We start from the raw sequence: 25055 nt of genomic DNA, 5'->3' as shown, positions 1-25055 counted from the left end.
GCTTCATAAAGTAGCCTCCTTAATCCTTCCATAATCTAAACTATAATGCTTTCTTCCAGACCTATGTAAGCCTTACTTCTTCTTTGACAAATTTAGCTTAAAATGATTTCCATATTCCGTCCATTTCCAAATCCTTAGGAATCTGTACCTAATATTTGCATGCTCCTCTGAATCTTTCTTTGGTTTGCCCTGACAATACTGATCTCTTCAATGACTTAGTTGTTGTGGTTTTTTTTGTTTCTTTGTTTTTGAAATGGAATCTCGCTCTTGTCACCCAGGCTGGAGTGCAGTGGTGCAATCTCAGCTCACTGCTACCTCTGCCTCCCAGGTTCCAGTGATCCTACTAACACCTCAGCCTCCCGAGTAGCTGGGATTACATGTGCATGTCACCATGCTCGGCTAACTTTTTTGTATTTTTAGTACTGACAGGGTTTCACCATGTGGCTCAGGCTGGTCTCAAACTCCTGGCCTCAAGTGATCCTCCCGCCTCAGCCTCCCAAAGTGCTGGGATTACAGGTGTGAGCCACCACACCCAGCCTTCTTCAGTGATGTTAACATAAACTCTTTTGAAATCTTCCAGAAATTTGGACAAAGATAAGCACAGATTAGCAGATTGACATATTCAAATCCATTCATTTATTGGTTCTTTTACCAATTTACTCAACAAAAGTCATGTGCCATACTGGATGTTGGATGCCAGAAAAGTTAAGATCAGAAGAAGAAAATCTCATCCATAAAAAAGTTCAAACTTTATAGGAAAAAGAAAAATGTGCCATCTTGATATATTAAATTGGTACAGCATAAATGTACTAAAAAGAAGGGCTTATGGGGGCAAGTGGGAGTCACTTTTAGAGTGATCAGAATAGTATCCTACAAGAAAGTGCATTTTATTCACTCATTCCTTCAATAAATATTTAATATATGACTGCGACATGCCAGATGCTGTTACACTTTGGGGATACTGAGATGAAAGGTCGCAAGGTACCGTATTTACAGAGCTTACACTCAAGAGGGGGAAGACACTGAGTAAATCAACAAAGTAGGGTCTAGAAAGCAATGTTACCTTAACAGGATTATGATAGATGCCATGTTTTTATTTGTATTGGTTTGGATTAGTAAGGATATCATTCATGCCACCATTTCACCATGAGTGCCTCAACTTTTATAGGAGTAAGCAAAGAAGGCAAACGGCAGTGCCGGGTTTGGCTTTCCCCAAGCTTGCTTAACAGAAAAACATTTTTCTGATTGATTGATCACTTTAAAAAAACACATTTTAATTAACATACCTAAACATTAGTATGCATTAGCCACTACTTATCTAGTTTAAATTCCAGTGCTTAATTCAAAAAAGAGTGGAAGAAAACCCAAACATCTAGTTAAATAAATATCTCATTAAGTTTTTACTGTTATTGGTTCATAATTACTGTTTATTTTATCCCAAGTTTGAATGGTTTTCATGGAATTAACTGAACCGTAATACCCACTGTTTGGAGTTTTGGTGTCTGTGTGTGCGTGTGTTTTGTTTTGTTTGCTTGTTTTTACTCTTACAGCTTCAACTTGCTTTGGATTTGAAACAGCCTTTCTTAAAAGTGCTTATAGGCAACTTCTTCTGGTCCCACTGTTGTGCCCTCTAGAGAAAGAGCAAGGCTACTTCTTTCATTTCAATTTACATCAATAAGCATAGATTGAACAGCCACCAAGAGCTTTAAAGATACAAAGGTGAGCAAATCACGGTCCATTTCTTCAATGAGTTTATAATGTATAACGGAGTTCTAAGAACTTTCAAAAAAGAAGCAATTGACTGGTCAAAGAAAATTATCATTATGTGCCCAAATAGGCTTCCAAATTATCTGTGTGCTAAGAATGATGCTTCATTAAGTAACCCATTTTCTCTGGTTCCAGAAGCTCAGCCAGAGAAGGAAAAATAGTTCTTTGATTGCAGTGTGTTGTTCTTGGCCCACAAAAGATCCAAACAAATTCTTTTCTGCACTAAGAACGAAGTCTTTTCTTTGTCATTAAACAAACTTCCTTTAGCTTCCTTCTTCTGTCATGGGTTTATATGCCATATCCAGGTTTATTTATCAATCAACTACAAATATCACCCACTTTATCACAAAGTGCCTCTTTCCCAGTCTCCCTCTTACAGGAGCTTCACCACTGTTTACAATGCACAGCAATTTACACACTTACACACTTTACAGAGACTAGAGAAGGGTTTATGCATACATCATACATATGTACATATGTGTATGCATATATACACATATACGACTCCATGTATTTTTTATATATATGTTCCCATATACCAGAGAAAGAAACAGGGTTTCAAAAATCTGTTTTCAGTAGAAATAAAAGGAATAAATTATTTTTACTAACTTTAAATAAAGACAAGGCAGGTTGGGCTCAGTGGCTCACACCTGTAATGCCAGCACTTTGGGACACCAAGGCAGGGTGGACTGCTTGAGGCCAGGAGTTTGAAACCAGCCTGGCCAATATGGTGAAACCCCGTCTCTACTAAAAACACAAAAATCAGCCATATGTGGTGGTAGGTGTCTATAATCCAAGCTACTTAGGAGGCTGAGGCAGGAGGATTGCTTGAACCAGGGAGGCAGCGGTTGCAGTGAGCCAAGATCACGCCACTGCACTTCAGCCTGGGCAACAGAGTAAGACTCTGTCTCATAAATAAATAAATAACAATGCAAGACTATTATGTTTTTGAAGAAAGCAACTTTTTACCCAAGTCTTATTTATTTCTTAGACCCCCACACTACTTAATGGACTAATAGGGGTTTGTTTTTTCCAATTTTTGAGAACCCTGTAAAATAAATTTATTCTTCGTATTCTCAAAATTTACCATAAAATGTATTAGAAAATGAATATTTACCATATTTTCTTTTGGAAAAAGTTTTCAACTTAAGTCTGAAGATTCTGTATTTCTACTTAATTTAAGAGATTGGCAAACAAGATGCAGTACTGACTATACTTCTTTCCCTGAGAAACGATATCTTTTGTTAAAGAACATACCCAGATGCTGTCCTCTTGGCGATACTGTTTCCAATTCCAGCCACTATCACTGAACATCAGGAGGTAGCTGATCACCCAGTTGGAGCTCCCATAACCCCCTTGAGTCGCCACAGCGGTAACCTCCATTCTTTCTCCAAGGTCAATCTGCAACCACTGGTATTTGTTAGACACAAGTGGAGACCAGCCACCAGCTCCTTTTATTAAAAGTAGAAACAAGAGAAAATTGGGAAAGAGAAGTTAGTTAAAAATCTATGATAGTAAGGCAGAAATGCCAGCAAGACTGTATTTCTCTATGGAACTTAGATTTCCAAAATATCAAACTTCTTATAATTGTAGAAAAATATAGAGAAGAATTTAGTGTAAGTGTATGATGTCTATGTTAATTAATTGTGTTCATTTCTAGGTTTTATAGCCTCCTAAAACTTAGAGAACTAGGAGTCTTGCTGAATGTTTAACGTGCTGAATCTGACAAGTGAGCATTACCGCCAAGACTGGGGACTACCATGTCTGCTGCACACATGCATCACTGGGTAATGGTCTGCTCTCCTACCCCTTTCCCCAGGACTGGATGTAAGAAAATAACTTCAAGCTATGATGGAACTAAAAATTTACTTTTGATCAATTTTAGACTCAGAGAAGGGAATACATTGTTAAGTCCGAGGGAAAACAAAAGTCAAGAAATAGTTCCTACCCTCAGATGTTTACATTCTTTGGGAGGGACAGATATGGAAAACCATGTCGGAAACAACAGTAATGATGGAGGATGAGCAGGAGAAAATAACGCAACAAAGATGCTCTATCCAGTGGTGGTCTGGAGCTCGTTCCCAGCAGTTTATGAGAGACAATCATTACATTTTCAACTTTGCAAGCGAGTTATTAAACATGACCATCTTTGCAGCCAGCCATGATGGGACTGTTTAAACCATGGAAATTGCAAACTCTGCAAAATAAGCACCTTCCCCCACCCAGTTAGTTTGTCAACACACCACTGGTTCTATCCTATGTAGGGGGAAGTTGGTGTGTGAGAAGATGGAGGGAAAGAGAACCAAGGAAATCATAGAGCAAGCTGTGCTTGATCACTCAGAAGTAAAAAATAGAAGTTTGATGTATGTTCAAGGAAGTAATGTGTGGAGCATAATTGACTGGGTTATATTTTATCTAGCACACACCAAAACAGTACAGATGTGACTCCTATATATCTTAAGATGCTTCATTCTTCCACTTTAATATAATAATTTGCAGAATTATTTGCAGAATTATTTAACATTGCTGATTATAAGTAACATATAATAATTGTAGATGTTATGAAATAGTGTTTGATCCTATTTCTGAAATCCGTGTTTTTCTAACAATTAATGTCTATTAAAATGCAACATCAATTATATAACACCCCAAATAACAGTGTTAGCACATTTTCTTTCCCCTATCCTTCTGCTGCTCACCTTGAGGCTCTGATAATAAGGTCTGGAATTTTAGATATAGATGACCATTAATTTATATAGTTTTGAATCAAGCATTATTCTTGGCATACATAATCCACTTTGTGAAACCTTGAGTACAAGACCTAATTCGAAGAAATGCTCAATAAATGTTTGTTTTTATGAAGGGGCATATGTCACTGTAAGATCTGAAGGGACACACCTGTGTTGACAACTGCTTTATAAGACTTCAAGATTATTTTGATGGTAGAATGTAGCATAAGATGAATGGCAGAACTCTGCTACTTACAACTACGAACAGGAGAAGACTCCAGGCAGGAGCACAGGGGGCTGCACCAGGGGACAGGATAAGGGCAAACTAGAGCTGCTGGAGGCAGCTTCTGTATGACAAGCGGGGTAGGGTTAGCTAGCTAGGCGTGTCATACAGGTGGGCTTCCTATGAATTGGCTAATTTGAACAATTTATCTAAGAGGCACTGGGACACCCCTAGTTGTCTGGCACCTGTCCCAGCAATGATGCTTAGTGACCCCAAAGAGTGAGAACCTAATAAAGAAAGTGGTTGGAGTAGGACATAACCAGCTGCTAAGAAAGGAAACTGACCAGTCCTAGCCAGGGCTTCAAAAGTGGGTCAAAGCAGCATTTTAAAAGTTTATATTGCAACAAATTGCACATGTACCCCTTAATCTAAAATAAAAGTTGAAATTATTTTCAAACATTATATTACAACAAGGTCCTCTCTTGATGGCATCACACTAACTACTACTTGCATTCCGGTATAATCCCTGTTTCTTACTCTATTGTCTTTAGAACTAGATACATCATCAAATTTCCATCTTTCTTAAAGTGAATCATTGTTCAAAAGTGTATTCCACTCCATATGTCAAAAGTACAGTGCTCTTTCTCTTTTTTGGATCCAGAAATTTTTCACATACTACAATTTTTGTTTATGTGTTTTTAATTTTCTCTGTATTTGTTCTTAAAGAACCTGTGATGTTGGGTGCACTTTCTTTGTACGCCAATATTATCTACCTTTATGCTTGTCAAGTAGAATATTCTCATCTTTTAAGCAAGAGGGCTTGTTACATAGACATGGGCCCTGGGTGTCTTGGAGTCATTTGTTTGGCACGGCAATGCTGTCCAAGAAGGGCACTTTCTACCCTTGCAGATTGTTATTTATATGGAGTTTGTTCTTGAATGATCTGAGGCACACTTTAAATAGCACCCTGCCACAAATAGCTTGGGGAGTTCTTGAACTCTGCAGGAACTGCTCTCATGGTGTTATTTTAAAATCTGAATCAATGCTTCCTCCATCCTTCATTTTTCAGGATGTGATGAAACACCATCCATCCTCCTCCCCTTATTCTAATACTGTATTACTTAACATTTGCTGATCAAGGGAGTCCTTCGTGTCAGGCACTTTGTGAAGGCCTTGCTAATTAATTCTCAGTGCAATCTAAGTAGTACATGGTGTGTTAGATTCAAAAAGTCTGAACGCTTCGCCCTCATCCATGGAGAAGGCAAGAGGCACAATACCCTTAACTAGGACACGGCAGTTCCTTTCATAGTGTCAGGATGCAAACGTGGGAATCTATGGTTCCCAGTGGATGTAGAAAAAACTCACTGATGCTAATGGAGGTCAGGGAAACTCAGGATTAAGCTACCAGGCAGAAGGGTCAACTTCCCTCCCTGTAGTTAACGATGGACCATGTCTTTCAAGTATAGGTACATGATGGACATGGCACGTGGATGAGAATTTCCCTCCACTGTCCTATCTACTCTAACTCTTTCCCTCCAGGCCCTGTCAAAACTTTGGAAATTGAAGCATCTTTAATTCTCTTATTGCTGCAACTGTGTATCTCTATTTCTGTCATTTTTTTTTACAAGGAAAAGTTAGGAGGGTGAATGAAGTGCCCCTAGAATGCCACCATCTCAGCCCGGTAATCCCACATATGGAATTGCATCTGTATCAGCCAATTCCTCTGAGAAAATACTGATTAATTTGCCTCTTTCCCATTCTAGTTAATGATAATGGTCTAAGGCCTGTAATGAGAACATGTTTTTCTAAAATCCAGCATTTCATAGTATTTCTCTTGCATTTTCATGCATCTATAGGCCAGTGTTTTAAAAAGCAGGCACATGACAGAAACACAGCAAGGAAAAAAGAATTGGTGTGTTTCTAGAGAGTTAAAATCGGATCATCAATTCTCAACACGAGAAAGAGGAACCCCTCACTGACCGTTCCCTCTTCACAGCGCTGCTCACAGTTACAGCTGCACCAGCCAACTTGAAACATTCACAGTTAATTGACCTTGAACATTTCAATCTCTTACCTGTGGTGAAAAGGTACTACTGGTATGCAAATTAAGCTATATCATTAATGAGGTACACTGATAAAGTAATGGAAATTCAGATGCTTCTAGGCTATACCAAGTAATTTCAGCCAGATAAGTTGGCCACAGGGAATCCAAATATCCGTACCAGGTTTTAAGTTGTGCAGCTCTGCAGATGCACATGGTATTAGTGTGTGATAGAGAGGTAGGCTTGTTCCAATTTTAAGACAAATACTAAATAGTAAAATGGAAGCTAGACAGACAGACCAGTAGAGATAAACTGATTATTCTTTGCAGAATTTTTTTTTTTTTTTTTTTTGCCAACCTATGATGACAGGAAGGGACACCAGTGGCATGAAATACAAACATAACTATAGCTGAGGTTAGACCACCAGCCGTACGGCCACCACCAAACCACACAGCCCTCAGAAACACACTATTGCCATATTTACTTTTTTAATGAAGAAGGCAATGACTAACTCCAGCACATTTTAAACTCTGTCTGACTATAAAATAAAATGTAATGATTTGTTTAGTTTATTAACAAAACCTTTCAGCTGCTAGTTAATGTGTTATTTAGCCTCATGATTTTAGTATGTCAATATATTCAATATCATAATAAATCAATTCTTATGAAACTAAAGACCATCTTTTCATAACCCCATCTCTTCCATGGTTACTGATAATTTACCCACAAAACAAAAACAAGAATCATGCCCCCACCAGTTCACATTTTTTCCCATCTGCAGGTTTCCTCTCCCTGTTCCACCATCCTCTTTCTCCTGCCTTAACCTTGTTACTGAGACTTGGTGTAATAAAGTGTCATAAATCTATTCAAATGGAAACATTTCTTTTTCTTTTCTTTCTTTTTTTTTTTTTTTTTTTTTTTTTTGAGACGGAGTTTCGCTCTTGTTACCCAGGCTGGAGTGCAATGGCGAGATCTCGGCTCACTGCAACCTCTGCCTCCTGGGTTCAGGCAATTCTCCTGCCTCAGCCTCCCGAGTAGCTGGGATTACAGGCGTGCGCCACCATGCCCAGCTAATTTTTGTATTTTTAGTAGAGACGGGGTTTCACTTTGTTGACCAGGATGGTCTCAATCTCTTGACCTCGTGATCCACCTGCCTCTGCCTCCCAAAGTGCTGGGATAACAGGCTTGAGCCACCGCTCCCGGCTTTAGAAACATTTCTTAACTCTTCATATTTCAGCCTGAAACTCACATTTAAAAGTAAAAGTTCTCCCCATTCACAAGACTCTTAAATGCTGTAGTATTGTTATGATAATTACATTTTAAAAGCATATTAAGTGCCTATTGATTTCTCCCACCTTCAGCAAACATGAGAGTATATGGCAGTTGTAACATTTTGAATTACAAAAAACAATTATTATTGCTATTAGCTCCAAAGAGAGTTGTGATTGCAGGAAAGTTGAGCTTTGAAAACATTTAGTAACTGACCCACCGCAGACACAGCATCTCTTATCTGCTGACTACCGCTTTTCAACATCAGATTTCCGAGAAGCGTGCTTCTATAGTATGTGCTGCTATGAATTATAAGGAAAGAAAAGCAAACTAAAAATTATCTAGGGCCTATTGTATGCTAAGCACACTATTAGAAATTGTATACACTGTATTAACTTAATTACTAAAATTAGTGAGATGAAATATGCTTTAACATCTCTTTTCAAAAACAAAAACAAAAGTATTTGCAGAGGCTAAGTTAATTTTCCCAATACTATGCAAATATTTTCGTGCAAGTGAGAAATTACTTATTTTTAATACTGTTTTAATCTGTGGGAGAATGTCACTTTACAAATCACCCCATTTTTCATTCTTTACCCCTGGAGTAATTACAACTATCTTTGCCTCATAGTAGTATATTTTATCCCAAGAATATGCTCGAAAAATTTATTCAGTATGATTTAATTATAAATTACCTGGCTGGCTGAATTATGTTAAGACTCATATATCCCATCTACTAAATATCACCAGTATTTAGTGCTGGTCAGGGAGGCACATCTTAAAATTTCAGGGAAGTGAAAGGAAAAGGTGAAGAAAAAAATACTCTTAGTCGGAGCTTTAAAATATAGATAAGAATCACCTTTATCTCCTACTAACATTCAAAATGGCATGACAGACATTCCTGGTGGTCATCAGTAAAGGTGATGTGTCAACTTTACACAAATAGAGACTGCACAGACAGGAGGAGTTACATTTCTTCCTCGAGATTTTAAAGTGTAGAAGGACACAGATGCTCAAGGACACAAAACACAAGTGAACATAATTGAATGACGGTTCTAGCCACCATTAGGACATCTAAATTCCTAGAAAATAATTGGCTTAATTAAAATTGTCATAAGAAAGTTCCCCTCCAAGATAATTACTTTTTTTCAAATGTGATTTCATCTACACTTCCCCAAGAGCCCAAGTTTGCCCAGATCATTTGGATCTTGACATTAAATTAGAATAACGTAAGGAAATGGAAGGAACAGGGTCCCAATATTTGTTTGGCTTCCTTAAATGGTGAGCTGTATCCCCGGGGTCACCATTTAGACCCTTTTAATAGCTTTGTATTTTTACCGGTATCATTTTTCGTTTCTGTCAGAAAAGAACGTGACTCTGAAGATACTGCCTCTGTTGCTGTTGGTCTTTTCCCATGTTCACCTCTGAATCTTGACCTTGTCTACCTTGATCACAGTGATTGTTTCCGTGAAGGGCAGGTGACCTTGAGCCATGATCATGAAACAATCTCAGGATTTTGTTGGGACTACTGGAGTCTAAGAGACTCTTGTCCGCTGTTAATGCTGAGAAGATAAGATAGAGGCATCAAGCTGTAGGAGCTATTGTTGTGGAAAGCCTGCCTGAGTGAAGCCAACAGAGAGAGAAGGAGAGTTAAGAAACCAAGTGAGACCAAGTTCTGAAAACACAATCAGGACGCTGTGTCCCGCTGTGCCTGCAGTGTTTGCTGTGCTTTCTAGTTACACAAGCCAGTCGTTGGGCCCTTTACTTGCACAGATCCTTCTCAGGGTCACCGCTTCAGCAATTCTCCTCTCCCTCCTGCTTCATTATTTTTATTTTCTCTTTAATGAATAATTCCCATCAGTGCATGTTACATCAGCATGCTCTTATTTTTCTCATTTTAAAAGGGAAAAAACACTTTCCTTGAACCCATTCTATTTTTTTCTCTTCTTTTAATGTTAACAGTCTTCAAATAACATATATCCACATCACTTTCCAACTTTTCTCATCCTGTTCTTTCTTGGGCCAACTCCAATCAGACTTTAATTCTCTCACTCAACTGAAACTGCTCTTCTCAGAGTCACCAAGAACTCCATGTTGCTAAACCCAGTGGTCAGACTTCAGTCTTCCATTCACATGGACAATCTGTGGCGTCTGATACTTGTGGTCACTCCCTATGCCTGAAGAGACGGCTCACTTAGCTTCCACAAAACCACCTTCTCTTACTTTTCTTGCTACCTAATTGGTTAATCCTCACCCCCACTGCTGTTTCTTCTTTTATCTCACATCATATTTTAAAGCTGAGACTCTCCAGGTCTCAGTCCTTTACTCTGCTTTTCCCTCTGCATTCACTCCTTGGTGATCTCTCTTAGCCTGATGAATTTAAGTATTACCCATATGTCAAAAATTCCCTCATTCATAAATCTGCCTACACCTCTTCCCTGAACCCAAGACTCATGTATGCTACACTATTTGATCTCTTTAACATTTCCAAAACTAATTTTCCATTCTCCCTCTGAATCCTACGCTATTCACACCCTTTCCCAGTCCCGTATATGGTGATTTTATCCTTGCAGTTTCTCAGCACACACAAAAAAATTGAGTCCCACTTGTCCCCTTTCTTTCCCTCATACCATACTACCAAACCACCAGAAGATGCTGTTGGTACGACTTCATTATTAAGAATCCTGCTGTTTTTCTACCTTCCTGGATGCTCCTTTGATCAGGCCATATCATTCAAGCCTGGATTCTTGCAACAGTCACCTAATAAGTCTCTCTCTTTCTCCCTGTGCCCATTGAGACTCTATTCTGTACACAACAGGTGTGAAATATTATACCTGTGCACCAAATACTGCAATAACTCTCAACTTTACAGAGTGAAAGACAAAGTTCTCACTACGCCACCTGCAGTGTCCTCAATGATCTGTCCCCTTCAACCAGCCCCATATCATCTCTACCTTCTCTTTCTTCCTCCCAGCTCATGGCCATCCATTTGGTATGGCCTCCTTGCTGTTCTTTGAATAAATTGACTATCAGTCATTTTCCATCTCAGGAGCTTCATTAAGCTCGTTTCTGCCAGGAATGTTTTTCTCTGAGACACTCCGGGCTAATACCTTTGCTGCTGATAAGACTTCGCTTGAATTCTACCCTCTCTTAGAGGCTGGTATCTCCTTACCTCCCCTATTTAAAATTCCTTCTGCTCTACAATCCTACTCCCATTCGTCTTCCCCTGAACCCCTTTTTCATTTTCCACAGAAATCTCCATCTTTTAATATAGGATATGATTGTATGTAGTATATTTAGTGTTTATATATGACATGTAATAGAATATAAGCTCTATGAGACGAGGGATCTTCACTTGTTTTATTCACTGACAGACCCCAAGTGTCTAGCACATTGCTGGACACATAATAGGTGCTAAAAAGGTATTTACTGCATGTAAGATTGAAATAAATTTACAGTCATGAACGCATAGTAACATGGCCTAAATTTATATGAACTGCTGAAAAAGCTGGTCCACTAACCAAACTAAATAAGAGCACAGAATACTTTTGTTTTTTGCACGGTATTTTTTATGAAGTTTTCAAAAAAGTTGAAGAACTCAACTGAGTTACACACATACACACACACACACGTACACAGACAACCAATTGCCTCCCAGCTACATGGTTTAATCACTTGTAAACTACATTTCAAAGATGTATTTATTGCTTTGTTTTGGAATTTTTGATAAAATAAAAAAGAGATGCATTTTCACTTTCACTCCCCAGCAAGGTTCTAAGTTAATAATACCTCACTAAATGGTCTTCTCTTTAGTTCTTTGCTGTCAATCAATTTTCCCTCACTGCAAATTGGCAGACTGACTTTTAGTCTTAGTTCTTGCATTGCCAGATCGGACATTTCTGAAATCTTTAATAATGCAGTGCTTTGAAAAGTAAATATTTACAACCTTTCTCTATGCAGGCATTTTGATTTGTGTATTTGATTTGCAAATTTTATGACAGCCAAATTTCCCCTGGAAGGCTGGCATAAAGTTACAAATACGCCAAATTCTGGGACTAATTTTGTTTTTTCCACACAAAGTTTTATTTCATTCAAACTAGTAGTTTTGGAAAAATGATTTTTAGCACATAATGTCTAGAAATTCAGCTGATAATCAGGAGCTGCCTATGTTGAACTTCTAAGCCCATTATAATACTTTTCTAAAAGTTTTGATTTAGATCTTTTACAGGGAGGCAGGTCATTTCAGTAAATGACATCATGCATTAGAGAGAGCCTACTGGCAATACCCCAAAGATTTAAAAACCATTTTTCGCTTCTCTGCCTTCTTTTTTTTTTTTTTATCTTCCCTAGCCAGACTGAGATGATAAGCTGTCATGAGCCAAATATTCTCATATCACTCCTTCTGGGTCAACAAACTGAAGTCACTCTCCTGTACCCAACAAACATCATTTCCACTTAATGGTAGAAAAGCCAGCATTACTAGGGCATAGTACATCAAAAAGGTAAAGTGCAAAACCCATTTCAGGCATTTTACTGATTAAATCATATGACTCCCCAATTAGTAAAAATGCTAAAACACATTAACATAGCATTATCTTCCCAATTAATGAGATTTATTTGCCTCTGGGCTTAAGTATTCATCAAATTCAGTCTTGAATACACATATTTAATTATGTGATTTATTTATTTTAAACAACAGACATTTATTTTTCACAGTTCTAGAGGCTGAGAAGTCCAAGATCAAGGGGCTGGGAGATTCAGTTCCTGGTAAGGGCTTGCTCCCCGGCTTGTAGACAATTGTAGTCATTTTTATTTCTCAGGCAAGAAAAGACATTATTAGTGATACATGTGATCAAGACAGCCGTAACATTCCCCTTAGCTAGACTAAACTTGAGACAAGTTTCTTTCTGACTTTAAGCTCCTGACCTCCCTTTTCTTACAGCATTTACTTTATAAAACTTATGATTGTAAATTCTGTCTCTGCCCCTTGAGGTGTAAATCTTCATCCAGCCTCTTGCCAGTTTTACAATCCAGGGATGTCTTTCTCAAGGACCTGGGAGCCACCCCTTTGAAATGTAATCATCAAGAAAGATAGGACTTCCATCTTCCAGGCTCTGTGGGAGGGTAGGAGCCTAACTTACATAAGATCCAATTAGCAAACACAGATGGCCTCATCACATTGGCCAAGTCCCCCCCTCCCCAATGTCCTCCAGTATATTTCCACTAGCTCAGCCCAATGCTTCAACAGAATTGTTTCAATGGAATTGAGTTCAAGCTCTCTATCAATCTTCTTGACCTCCGTTACGATACCTTTGAAGAAAGTCTTCCTTGACCGCTAAACTCAATCCAGTGCAATTCTTCTTTGACAGGCAATCACTGTTTTATTTTTGTTAAAACAATGTGTTTTTCCTGTTTTTGCTTAACACATCGTATTCCCCAGTAACCTAACCATTCAACAATCAAAGCCTAAGAGAAGAAGCTGAAGAACAATGCCTAGAAGTGAATGTGGGTCTGGCTGGGAGCCAGACAAAGGAATTCTTCCTGATAAGTGGCAATACTCAAAGGCTACTTACTACACAACTGCTTCATCCATCAGCCAAAAGAAAGTCACAGCCAGCTTCAGGAACTCTGAATAGCAACAAGAAGTATCATGAAGACCAGCTAGTACAAGTTGATGGTCTTTGCTAAGAGAACATTCAGAGGAATAGATGGGTCACTAAATGTCTATCAATAAACATCCAATGTTAGGAAAGACTCAGTCAGACTCAGCAGATGTCACTGTCCTGGGCAAAGAGATCCAGCCAACAATCTTGTGATAGTCACCAGCAAAATAACCAGTATTAGCCAGGGGAGTCCCCATCTAATTGTGCCATGACATCATGTGACTTCATTATATAACCACCGCCATTTTGGAAAACAGTAGAAAGACGGTTAGGAAATCAGAAAATCTGAGCATATCTAGAAGGGATATCTTTTGGTTGTGTCAGTCCCTTCTAGACTAATCCCTAGCAGAGGCAAGGGATTTTTAGATGATCTCATATGTGGTCATATATGGAAAATAGTCTCTGGACTAAATAACAAATAGGATCTCTCTCATCTTGACGATACTCATAACTGCTAAAGTTCTGACAACACTGAAAAAATGTGGGGTGTTTTTGTTTTATTCCTCAACTATCAATCTAATCTTCAGGCTCAGGGATTTAAAACTGGCCTGAGAAAATAATATCAACCAGTATTTCAGATCTGAAGATCAATATACTGTAGTAGTACTATGTGATATCTCATCGTATTTGTATAAGTATTTCGTTTGGGTGCCTAACATCTCAAAATCTGCTAATACATTTACATATTGTGACTTTATAAAATGATGGGTGGATTTTCAAGTATAATGCTGTTTGAATATATATATAGGTGGTCAGAAGAATTAATGCATATATCCAGTTCAAAAAGCATTTTGCTATATGTTTAGCATTGGTACAGTCACATTCACATTCTGGGGCAGAATCACTCCACATTTATTGGGTATCACAATGATTTTTACTAAAAACCAGACAGAGATAAACAAATATATACATGTATGTATAAATTTTCACAATTCCCAGTGTGCATAGACATACCTACATGCTGGCTTTAGCAGGTATATTCTACAACAGAATGGTAGAGTGGTATGCAAATAGAATTCAGAGTTTGAAGCTAGCAGGTACAATATTCCCCTGTGCACACATTCAATTCTAGAAATGCTTTCAATTGCAGACCCTTTTACTACGCAATGAATTGCTTCCTGCAACATCCGTGCACCCCAGCTAGTTCCATCTGGCTCCTGGCCTACAAACAAATGAGAGGAATGCACAAGGGCTATGATCTTATGAAAAATGTAGAGAAAAGATTTCCTATTATGAGGTTTATGTAAAAATCATGATACATTACCATTACTTTTGCCGGGGACTAACACATATTTAGATTTGTTGGCCTTATTCTTGATTATTAAATGTGTTTTAAATGATTTCTTTACCTCATCAGATGAAACAACTGAAGTTTCAACATATTTGATTGTTTTGGTATTACACTATGTTAAAATGGGGAAGAGTGAAAATAGAACAAATGTAACAAACCCCTGGTGGGTGATTTTTCCAATCGAGGCACTTTTATATTTAATCTGATTTTAACCTGTGGTTACACACTTGTAATTGTCCTTGTTGTTGTATCTCCTAAACTGAGATTTAAAACTCTTCTCAAATTACAGGCCGCTAATTATTCTATATCAGAAAAAGTCAGGTGAATGTTTCTGCGGTTTTGCCAAGATAAAGATCAGCCTGAGTTTTGAGGGAGCACGATCAAGTCTGTCAGGATGTAAAAGACCAGAATGCAGGCGGAAGAGGGAAAAAAACACATCATTTTGTTCTGTTTATCTCCATCTTATTTCTATTTGTAATGTATAATGGAAAGTTCTAAATTGTTCTTTTTGATAAGAAGAATGTCTCACAGTGCAACCTCATTTCCACTCAAAGCAATGAGCCCTTTTATCGGATTGTCAGGCCACCTATCATAGTTCACGGTTCCCAGTGTATATTGATCCACTGAGTCATAATAAAGTAGCTTCCAGCTGGGAATAAGAGTTAATGCAAACATTTTCTGGATCAGAAAAGGTGGACCCCCCCCCCCAAAAAATAGGTTGCGCTTCTGCCTAGTCAATTTCAAATTGCTTCTGGCAATACTATGTGTCTCATCCACACCCGCGCATTTTCCTGCACATAGTTACCACAGAGAATGTGGCAGCTGAAACACAACATCCCAGCAGAATCAGCTCAATGCATGTTTGTGATGAGACCCATAATGATTGTTAAAAAGCAAATGCTTTTGATTAGCAAAATGGAGAATCTATTACTAGTATGAATTATGGTGCAGTCGTTATTACTCTTATTATATCTGTTTCCCGAAACTTTGTAACCCACAGGTACTTAAGAATGTATCAGTTTGTTGTTGTTTAAAATTTATGTTCAGAATTCAGAATTTTACTTTTTAATTTAAGAAATGGGCAATTTATAATTTTAGGAGCTATATTTGTACAATCAGCCAAGCTCAATAAACAACGATAAATGTCAAGAACTTTATGTTTTCATTTAATGACACCACTTTTGCCTTCAACAGATGCATAACTGAAAAGAATATTGTGTAGTATAATTGCCCTTTGTAAAATTTTTAAAATCCATCACTTTTGCAAAATTACATGCAAGCCTGGTTGCAATCTTTCTAGCATTTTATGTTCCTTTATATAAAAATGGGAGGGACAATATGACAGTAGGGGCATTATATTTAGGGAACTTCCCAGATGATCTACAAGTATAGTTTCCATAATAAATTTCTGATTTGCATGACTCTTGAAGGATGATGCTTTCAAAACAAAAGAACAGCAGCTTTTTGCTTCTTGTAGGCTGACATAATGTATCCGTGGAATATCCTTCTATGTCAATAAATGAACTGAGAGAAAAACCATCAGGAAAAATGTCTGCATCAGAAGTCCTGACCAAAATTCTGTCACTTAGCACAAGCTCCTCCTTCTGTGACTCCATAGGACACGTCAACTCCTTGACTTCACATTCTCACTTAACTATATTTCTCTTGCTTGTGGCTACAATGTTTTTTTTTATATTGAAGACGAAGTCTGTTTTTCTACCTCTGATCTTTCCTTTGAAACCTATATCCCAAATCCTGAACACTTCCCATGTATCTATTCATGGATGCCCTACAGATTTTTTAAACTTAGCATTTCAAAAATGGATGTTTTATCTCCTGTCCAAACCAGATGGCCACATAATTCTAGCCTTCCATTCATTCAGACTAAAAATGTTAAAATCATTTCTAATTATTCCCTTTCAGTAATACTGTATAGAAATTGCCAAATCTGGTCTGTGTTACCTCCAATGTTGTTTCCATTATAGCTCCTTCCTTGGCTTTCTCCTTACCGTAATTTGAATCCTTATATCAACAACTCAATTAAAAAAAAATAATTTTCCTGTTTATCAGATTGTCACTGGTGGGGAGGGCAGAATTTATACATTTCAAGAAAACACCATCTCGACATAAAATATATTCATCTGAGAAAAATGTAGTTGCGCTAAGTGGAAGGATAGGTATACGATCCTACGTTAAGAGGCACAGAAAAGAGGTTAAGACTCACACTGAAAATGTTGGGGAAGATGTCATGGAGAGCTGGCATCTACACTTAGTACTGAAGGACTAACAGGAACGACCTAGGAGCTGAAAAAGGAACAATGGCTTTCCCACAGAAAGAGCAGAAGCAAACTCTGGAAGTGTGAGAGACTGCAGCACATTATGGAGCTTCAATTTGTCCAAAGTAGTTGGAGCAAAAATACAAAGCATTAGAACTAAACACTGGAGAAGGAAAAATTTGGACCACGGGAGGATTCTAAGAAGTGAGTGCACTGCTGACTGGCAGTGTAGACAGATCTCCTTAATCAAATTTCAGCAAAAGAGTCATCTTGGTGTTGTACTGTTCGGAGTTAGGAATTCTCAGGCTTGAAGAAGTATAATGTTCTACTGTGGGCAAATACCAGGAAAGTGAGCAAAAGAGAAGGAAGTCTCTGCTTTCATGATGTTTGCGTGCTAGAATAGGTCTTGGCACACAGGAAGCTGCCCGTAAATATGTACTGAGTGAAGACATGAAAGCACTGGAGAAAGCCTAATGAGGCAGAATTGACAGGACTTGGTGATGTAGATAACCCACAAATAGTAGGCTTTGGAAGCACAATCAGATGCTGGAGAGGAAGAGGGCAAAGTCCAGGGTGGCCATTTGAAAACATTCTGGATGGCGGTGCTAAGAGCCAAGAGTCATTAGTATAAGGGAAATTTGAAAAATGGAGGCCGGGCGTGGTGGCTCAAGCCTGTAATCCCAGCACTTTGGGAGGCCAAGGCGGGTGGATCACGAGGTCAACAGATCGAGACCATCCTGGTCAACATGGTGAAACCCCGTCTCTACTAAAAATACAAAAAATTAGCTGGGCATGGTGGCACGTGCCTGTAATCCCAGCTACTCAGGAGGCTGAGGCAGGAGAATTGCCTGAACCCAGGAGGCGGAGGTTGCAGTGAGCCGAGATGGCGCCATTGCACTCCAGCCTGGGTAACAAGAGCGAAACTCCATCTCAAGAGAAAAAAAAAATGTAAATAGAAGCAACAGGAAGCCTGAGCCACTACAAAAGACGTAGGGAGTGATTTAACTTAGAATACAAGGACAGCTCCCCTTGGGTGATGAGAATGAGGGAGCAAGGCCTGTGGGATTTGGGTAAGTGTAGAGGCTTTGGAGAGGAACTTGGGAAACTATGCCCCTGCTTGATGGCTTCCCTTCCTAGAGATCTTTAATACATGCCTCTTAAATAACCAGTCTCTTCTCACCATCATTTCCAGAGTTGTTTTGGTAAAAACCGGTTGGATATTATTCTGGTAGCAAAAGGCATTCTTTTGATGTAGCATTTAATGCAAGCTCAATTTGAAATTGGAGCCTAAAAAAATAGTGCATTTTTCTACAAAACCTGTTCTTATTCTCCACAATTTTTTTGAATTACACATGTTCCTATGTCTCTCGCTCAGCCAGGACTTCCTTCCCTCCACCTCCCAGTGGCAGTTAAAATATCAACTTTCTCATTATTTAGCTTGTTACATATAAAAGCTTTGTAATATAAAAAAAATAGAGTTTGCTTTTGCTTGTTAAATTAATAGCTAAGAATCGAATCTCATATTAGAAAGCCATGGCCATATTTGAATGGAACTTTTACCAAAACTTGTGAACTGCTCAAACATAAAAGTGAGGCTTCTCATTAGTTGAGCTGTTATTGTTCTAATACGGCCAAACTCAGAGAAATGGAAATAAATTAGATAGATTCTGAGAAACTTCAGAAGGTCAATGGGCTATAAGAGCTCTGTCTTTCCCTTAACAAAAGTAAAATGACAGACCTTTGTAATGAGCAAACGTGACATTTCAAAGGATCTTAAATTCTCTTTGTGTCATTTCTTTTCTAAGAAATATTTTTTATTAATTCCCATCAATCTTTTCAGGAGTGTCTGAAACATGTTTTGAATTCCAATGAATAAATGAGTATTTGCTGAATATTGACATAATCTAGCATCTTGACATAAATATCTTAACATTTAAACTAATGTGGTTTGTGTTTAGATTAAAAAGTGTTTAAAGTTTATATTTTTGAAAAATCTAGACACTATGTATAATCTATACTGGTAGCTTTTTAAAATAGGAAGGAGACAGAAATAAGATGTCCTATGTTGAATGGGCAGAGGGTGATCATGTGCTTTAAGGCATTTCCAATTGTTAATAAACATTATGGAAGCTCAATGATCTCCGGCAGCACAAGACACTAGACAGTTACAAAAGATGACCCTTTTAAAATCTCTAAATGCCACCCCTCATAGCAAGAATATAGAATTGATCTCCCTAATTGCACATTTTGATTACAGCTTTTAGGACCAGATCACACACAAAATTTCAAACAAATAAACTACCATGTTTAAGGGCTTATCAATATTATTCTAATCATTACTACTACCCTCGATTATGGTCCTAGGAGCCTGAACCAAAATGTAATAAACATATTTATCAGCACATATAGAATCAAAAGGAATGCTGGAAATGGCTCTGGATCTGCTGGCTATCAACAGAGATCACTTCTGTATTCCACAGTGTACTAAGGACTTCACTGTCCTAATTTGTTTGATTTTTGCAATAGTCTTATACAATGGAAAATTTGTTTCCCACCTTACACATGAAGAGACTAAGCTGAAGAGGAGTTGTAAAGTCACTTATGGAAGGTTACAAAGATCTGGTAAAGTCAGGGAAACCCTGAAGACTCTCCAGAGTCTGCTCTTCATCTCCTGGACTTCATCTTTTATGAAAGAATAAGACAGCACATCAGCAGGTGATGCAGGTTACATGAGGGACCGAAATAGAATGAGCACTTGAGAAGTTTAAGGTGCGGATGGAGACCACCACTGGCTGAATGGTTAAGGAAGCAGAAACATTTCACTAGGAGTCTAGGGTAGGACACTGAAAGGGCACAATCAAGGATTGGAGCCTTCCAAGCAGAGAAATGACATGGCACATCTTTCAGCATGGCAATAATGGGACAGAAGGGAGTAAAGGGAATAGAGGGGGCATGAGGAGAGCAGTGGTTATCAAGGCAAGAACGAAGAATGGAGCCAGATGGTAGAAAGCCTTTTATTCAAGGCTAAGGAAACCTAACTCCCAAACTTTCAGCATCCCAAAACCACTTAGTGTTTGTTTGGTACACATGTTGATCACCAATTTTAGATAAATAAAAAGAATCCATCCAACATTTAAAGTGTACAGAGTAAACAGTATTTTAAGATCACTACTAATATTCATGAATATTTCATAAGATAGTACAGTATATGCAATCTTGTACCAAGCTATACCCAGCTTGCTAGTGTTTAGTTTGATACGTGTGGGTGGCTTTCAAAGCAAATTGATTTAACTTCTCACTCTTGATATTAAATAAAAAATTGTAATTAATGTGTATGGTCACTGAGAAAAACAGAATATTCTGTGGCCAGAGATTTCTGGATATTTTGATAAAATATATACATTGAATGAAGAAATGTCCTCCTTTAAACAAAACAACAAACAATAAATCCACCAATATGTCTACTCAAAAACTGGAGGTTTAAATGTTTTAACTCGGAATATATATTCTTACCACACCTAGTTGCTGTGCATCATCTGGAAACAAGTTATTTAAGCTATGCTAAAGAACTTATATGTGCATCGTGAATATACACAATAACAAATTCTTAAGTTCACTTTTTAAAGCAACAAATAGTAAAGTCCTGGGAACATGTCAAACTCTCCTGGTTCAGGTGATTTATATCACAGTTCAATTTCTACAAGAAAACCTACTATCTTTTACCCAACATCATTATATTTTGGCTCATGAGTGAGAAGTTCTGACCAGTGGTATGCTGGTAAATGTTTAATAACTTGTTCTCTTGGGGAAAAAGTCCTGCTTTGTAGTATTTGTCAATTCCTGTGGTGTAAATGCTCCCTCCATGGCAGATTTTAAACCAGCAACTTGGTAATGCTGAGCTGGGAAGAGATGTTCACAGTAGTCTCCCACAAGCCAGAAGATTACTCTACATATCTCTGAGATAAGCTACTTAAGCAAAGCAGTTATAATCATATTGCAGTTATGAATTTCTCAGTTACATCCTCAAGTATGAAAATCTGTACTTTTTCCCAACCCAATCTAATTTTCTATTTTGGGTTCCTATTCTTTCTCATGTAGAAAAATCAATCTAATCATTCCAGAGGAAATAAGTATAGTTCATGGATTATTCAGTCAATTCAGGATTATATTTATATCATCTTCAGATTTAACACACACACAGGGATTTGTCTACCTTTCCATCAACCCTGGAGTTGGTCCTAAAAGCAGTGGAGGGGAGGGTCATACTTCTTGGTCTTCTGCCTGGACAATGAACAATCCTATGATAATCAAGCAGCTTTCACTCTGCTCTCTGTCGGTCTGTCTCAGGTTAAGGATGTACTTGATCATGACATTCTGATATCTTACACCCATCCCAGGTGTGAGATCTTGTCCACAGCACTGCCTCCACCTCCCATGCTTCTTGGTACAGCCAGCAGCTTTTAGTTCTTTTCACATGCCCTCTGGGGCTGATACGGGGTTTTTGTCACATGGCAGTCTCTACATGGCAGCAACAGGATGACTTCGTGACTTCTCTTTGGAGAGGCAGTCTCTTCTCCAAGCACCTAGTCTAAGCACATCTTTCATATTCAGGGAGATTCCATACAGCCTCTCACTCTGGACTTAGTTTTGAGGACAGGGCTTCAGAGAAAGTGATTCTTCACACTTGCTTGCTCATGTCTTACCCTGATCCTTCCTTTCCAAACTCTCCTTCCTCTCAGTAGGATAGGGATAAAAAGAACATCTTCTGCCTGCTCATCTTCCCTTTCAAGTCCTTCATGTTTTAAGTCTTAAGGGTATACACTGAGCTTTGTTCCCAGCTGTGCAGTGATCTGCTTTCCCTTAAGCTTTGAGTGATTCACGCCTGTCTGAACTAGGCATGAAAGGTTTGCAGGAATGGGAGATGAAAGGTTTGCAGGGATATCGTGTCTACTTGTACTCCCTGCATCATCTCTCACATAGAAATAGCCTCTGAGGAAATTATTATCATCATCTAATATGTTTTTATCTCACCCTTCCTCACAGAAATTTATGTGCTCACCTTTCGCTACATCGACCAGCATACCACCATGCAGAAAAGCAGAATCTACTGATCACTTCACACGTTACAATGAAAATAACCCACCTCACCCCAACCACACCCCTGTAACCTCAGCTCGATAACAGTCTGCCAACTCTCCTGTGTGAATACAGTTTCTGGTTTTTATCGAGTGTTTGCCTCATTCTGATCCACAGCATTTTCCAATCTACAACACAATACACCAAATGATCAAGAATACTATAAAAATTCAACCTTTCCATCTTGGTAGCTCCTACAATATGAGCTACCAAGGCTAACCAGATTGAAAGGCTGTTTTGCTTTTAATAGGCAGGAGCATAATTAAAATTCAGAAAATAAGTAGTTCTCACATTGAATAAAGCAGGAGTCTACTACCATTTACTCATAATACTGTCTCCTGCATGTCCAAAGTCACAAAAAAAAATTCATGGTTTTTGACAGTATCTTTGAATAAATAGATTTTGCAAGCAGCATATTGTACTTTTTCCCAAAGGAGAACGTTAATAATGAGGTATGTTTTCACTATTAGAAGTGCAACTTGAATACATATGTAGTTCTACACCTATTATAAAAATAATACATAAAATTCACATTAGAAAGCACTCTTTTGTGTTTTATCTCGAAAAGCCTAATTGTAGTATCAGAGTTTTGTCTGAAGGATAATTTAAAATCTTGTTAGATTGGTTCTACTTTTTAATCAGAGACATAGTTTGGGGGATTAAGACTGAATGTAACACAGGATTATGTTCATAGGCAGGAAGAGAAAGATAAGGCAGAGTTTCATATAGCCTGGCTAAGCAGTGCCCCGACACAAAACCAATCTGCAAAAACTAGGAGAGGCTTTTATTTCATTTTGGCTTTTTCTGCCTACCGTCTGAGAAAATCTTTGTCAAAACGCTACCTGGGCACGTGCAAACATAAAAAGAAAAAATAAAAAAACCTCAGAGACCATGCATGACAACAAATAGTCTTTTTTAAAGTAGTAGCAAAGTCACCAAAAAAACCCCACAAAACAAACAAACAAACAAAAAACCTATCACCCTCACAAGCAACAAAAACAAACCACTTATGGAGAAAGAGATCATCTGATTTTTAGAGTTGCCACATTATAATATTCAAAATGTCTAGTTTTCAACAAGAACAAAAAAATATGATGCATGCAAAAAAATGTATAGCCTATTCTCAAGAGAAATTAAAAGAAACTGTCCCAGAGGAAACAATGATATTGGATCTACTAAGCAAGGATTTTAAATCAACTATCTTTAACATGCTCAAAGAGCTAAAGGAAACAACGTACAAGAGTTAATGAAAAATGGGAGAATGATGTCTCAACAAATAGACACCATTGATAAAGAGATAGAAATCATGAAAAGGAATGAAATAAACATCCTGGAGTTACAAAGTACAACTGAAATGAATTTACTAGAGGGTTTCAACAGCAGATATAAGAAGAGAGAAGAAATAATCAGTGAATGTGGAGATAGATTGAGACTATTTATTTGAGGATCAGAAAGCACAGTACATAGACCTATCAAGACTGTAAGATTAATGATAGCCCTAAGGCCCACTTAAACATCTCATGGGACCTACAGTATGTGTCACTTATCAGTATGATATGACCAGACCCAGGGACTTCTAACCCTGGCCCAGAGATTTCTAAGACACCAGACTACCTCAGCACAGATGCAACCCCTCATAAACCTAAAAACAATGCTTTTCCTTACAAGAATAGTTTAACTCCCTTTATGAAAGAGGAAATAATTCCCAAAATTCTGGGAATGGTCTCCACACACAGACCTCCCTACTCAGCTGGTCATCGGACCACTTAACTGTATCTGGCCAGTGCCTCCGACCTGCTCCCACTTTCCATCGTGTATGAGGGCTGCCAGAATAAACTGATTGGACATCAGACAGTGTCTAAGACTCATCTTTGACCCAAATTGTACTGAAGTGGGAAATTCATCCCTGGAAAGCTGGTTGACTAGGATCACCCAAGATCCCTGAATATGATAAAGAGGAAAAAAAATGTGATAAAAAGTTAAAAAAATGAACAGAATCTAAGAGACCTATGAAAAACCATATCTATCAATGTATGTATAATGGGAATCTCAGAAGGATAGGAGAGAGAAAATGGCAAAAAGAATATTTAAATAAATAATAATTTTCCATCTATTATGTACCAATAAAAATAGTTTAAAAGTAAATTATATAAAACAATAATAATAGCACTTTGGGAGGCTGAGGTGGACAGATCACTTGAGCCCAGGAGTTCAAGACCAGTGTAAGCAACATGGCAAAATCCTACTGAAAAATTAGCCTGGTGTGGTGGTATGTGCCTGTGGTCCCAGCTACTAAGGAGGCTGAAGCAGGAGGATCACTTGAGCCCAGAAAGTAGAGGCTGCAGTGAGTTGTGACTGTACCACCACACTCCAACCTGGCCATCAGAATGACATCCTGTCTCACAAAATAATAACAATAATAATAATAACCCCAAACTTTCCAAATTTGATAAAAGACGTGAATCACCACATCCAATAAGGTTAAATACAAAGCAGAATAAACCCAAAGAGTTCTACACTGAGACATACTACAATCAAACAGCTGAAAGTCAGACAAAGAAACAATCTTAAAAGCGTCAAGTCAGAAGATGTCACCTATAAGGGGTCCACAACAACAGATTTCTCAGCATAAACCATGATGGCCAAAAGACAGTGGAAT

The 25055-nt window shown here is 38.1% G+C and overlaps 1 protein-coding gene across 4 annotated transcripts in view; it reads right to left on the bottom strand.

The window, feature by feature from the left end:
* Positions 1-25055, bottom strand: part of CNTNAP4 (contactin associated protein family member 4) — a 288212-nt gene that overhangs the window by 202351 nt on the left and 60806 nt on the right. For all 4 annotated transcript variants that reach the window (XM_002761181.6, XM_078358379.1, XM_078358378.1 and 1 more), the window contains exon 3: positions 3025-3218. In XM_002761181.6, the coding sequence (XP_002761227.1) occupies positions 3025-3218 (194 nt within the window). The remainder of the gene's footprint in view (positions 1-3024; positions 3219-25055) is intronic.

This window comes from Callithrix jacchus, chromosome 20, assembly GCF_049354715.1.
Source record: "Callithrix jacchus isolate 240 chromosome 20, calJac240_pri, whole genome shotgun sequence".
NCBI classification, from domain to species: domain Eukaryota; kingdom Metazoa; phylum Chordata; class Mammalia; order Primates; family Cebidae; genus Callithrix; species Callithrix jacchus.
Note: the sequence above shows the minus strand (reverse complement) of the source record. Positions and strands in the feature narration are given on the sequence as shown.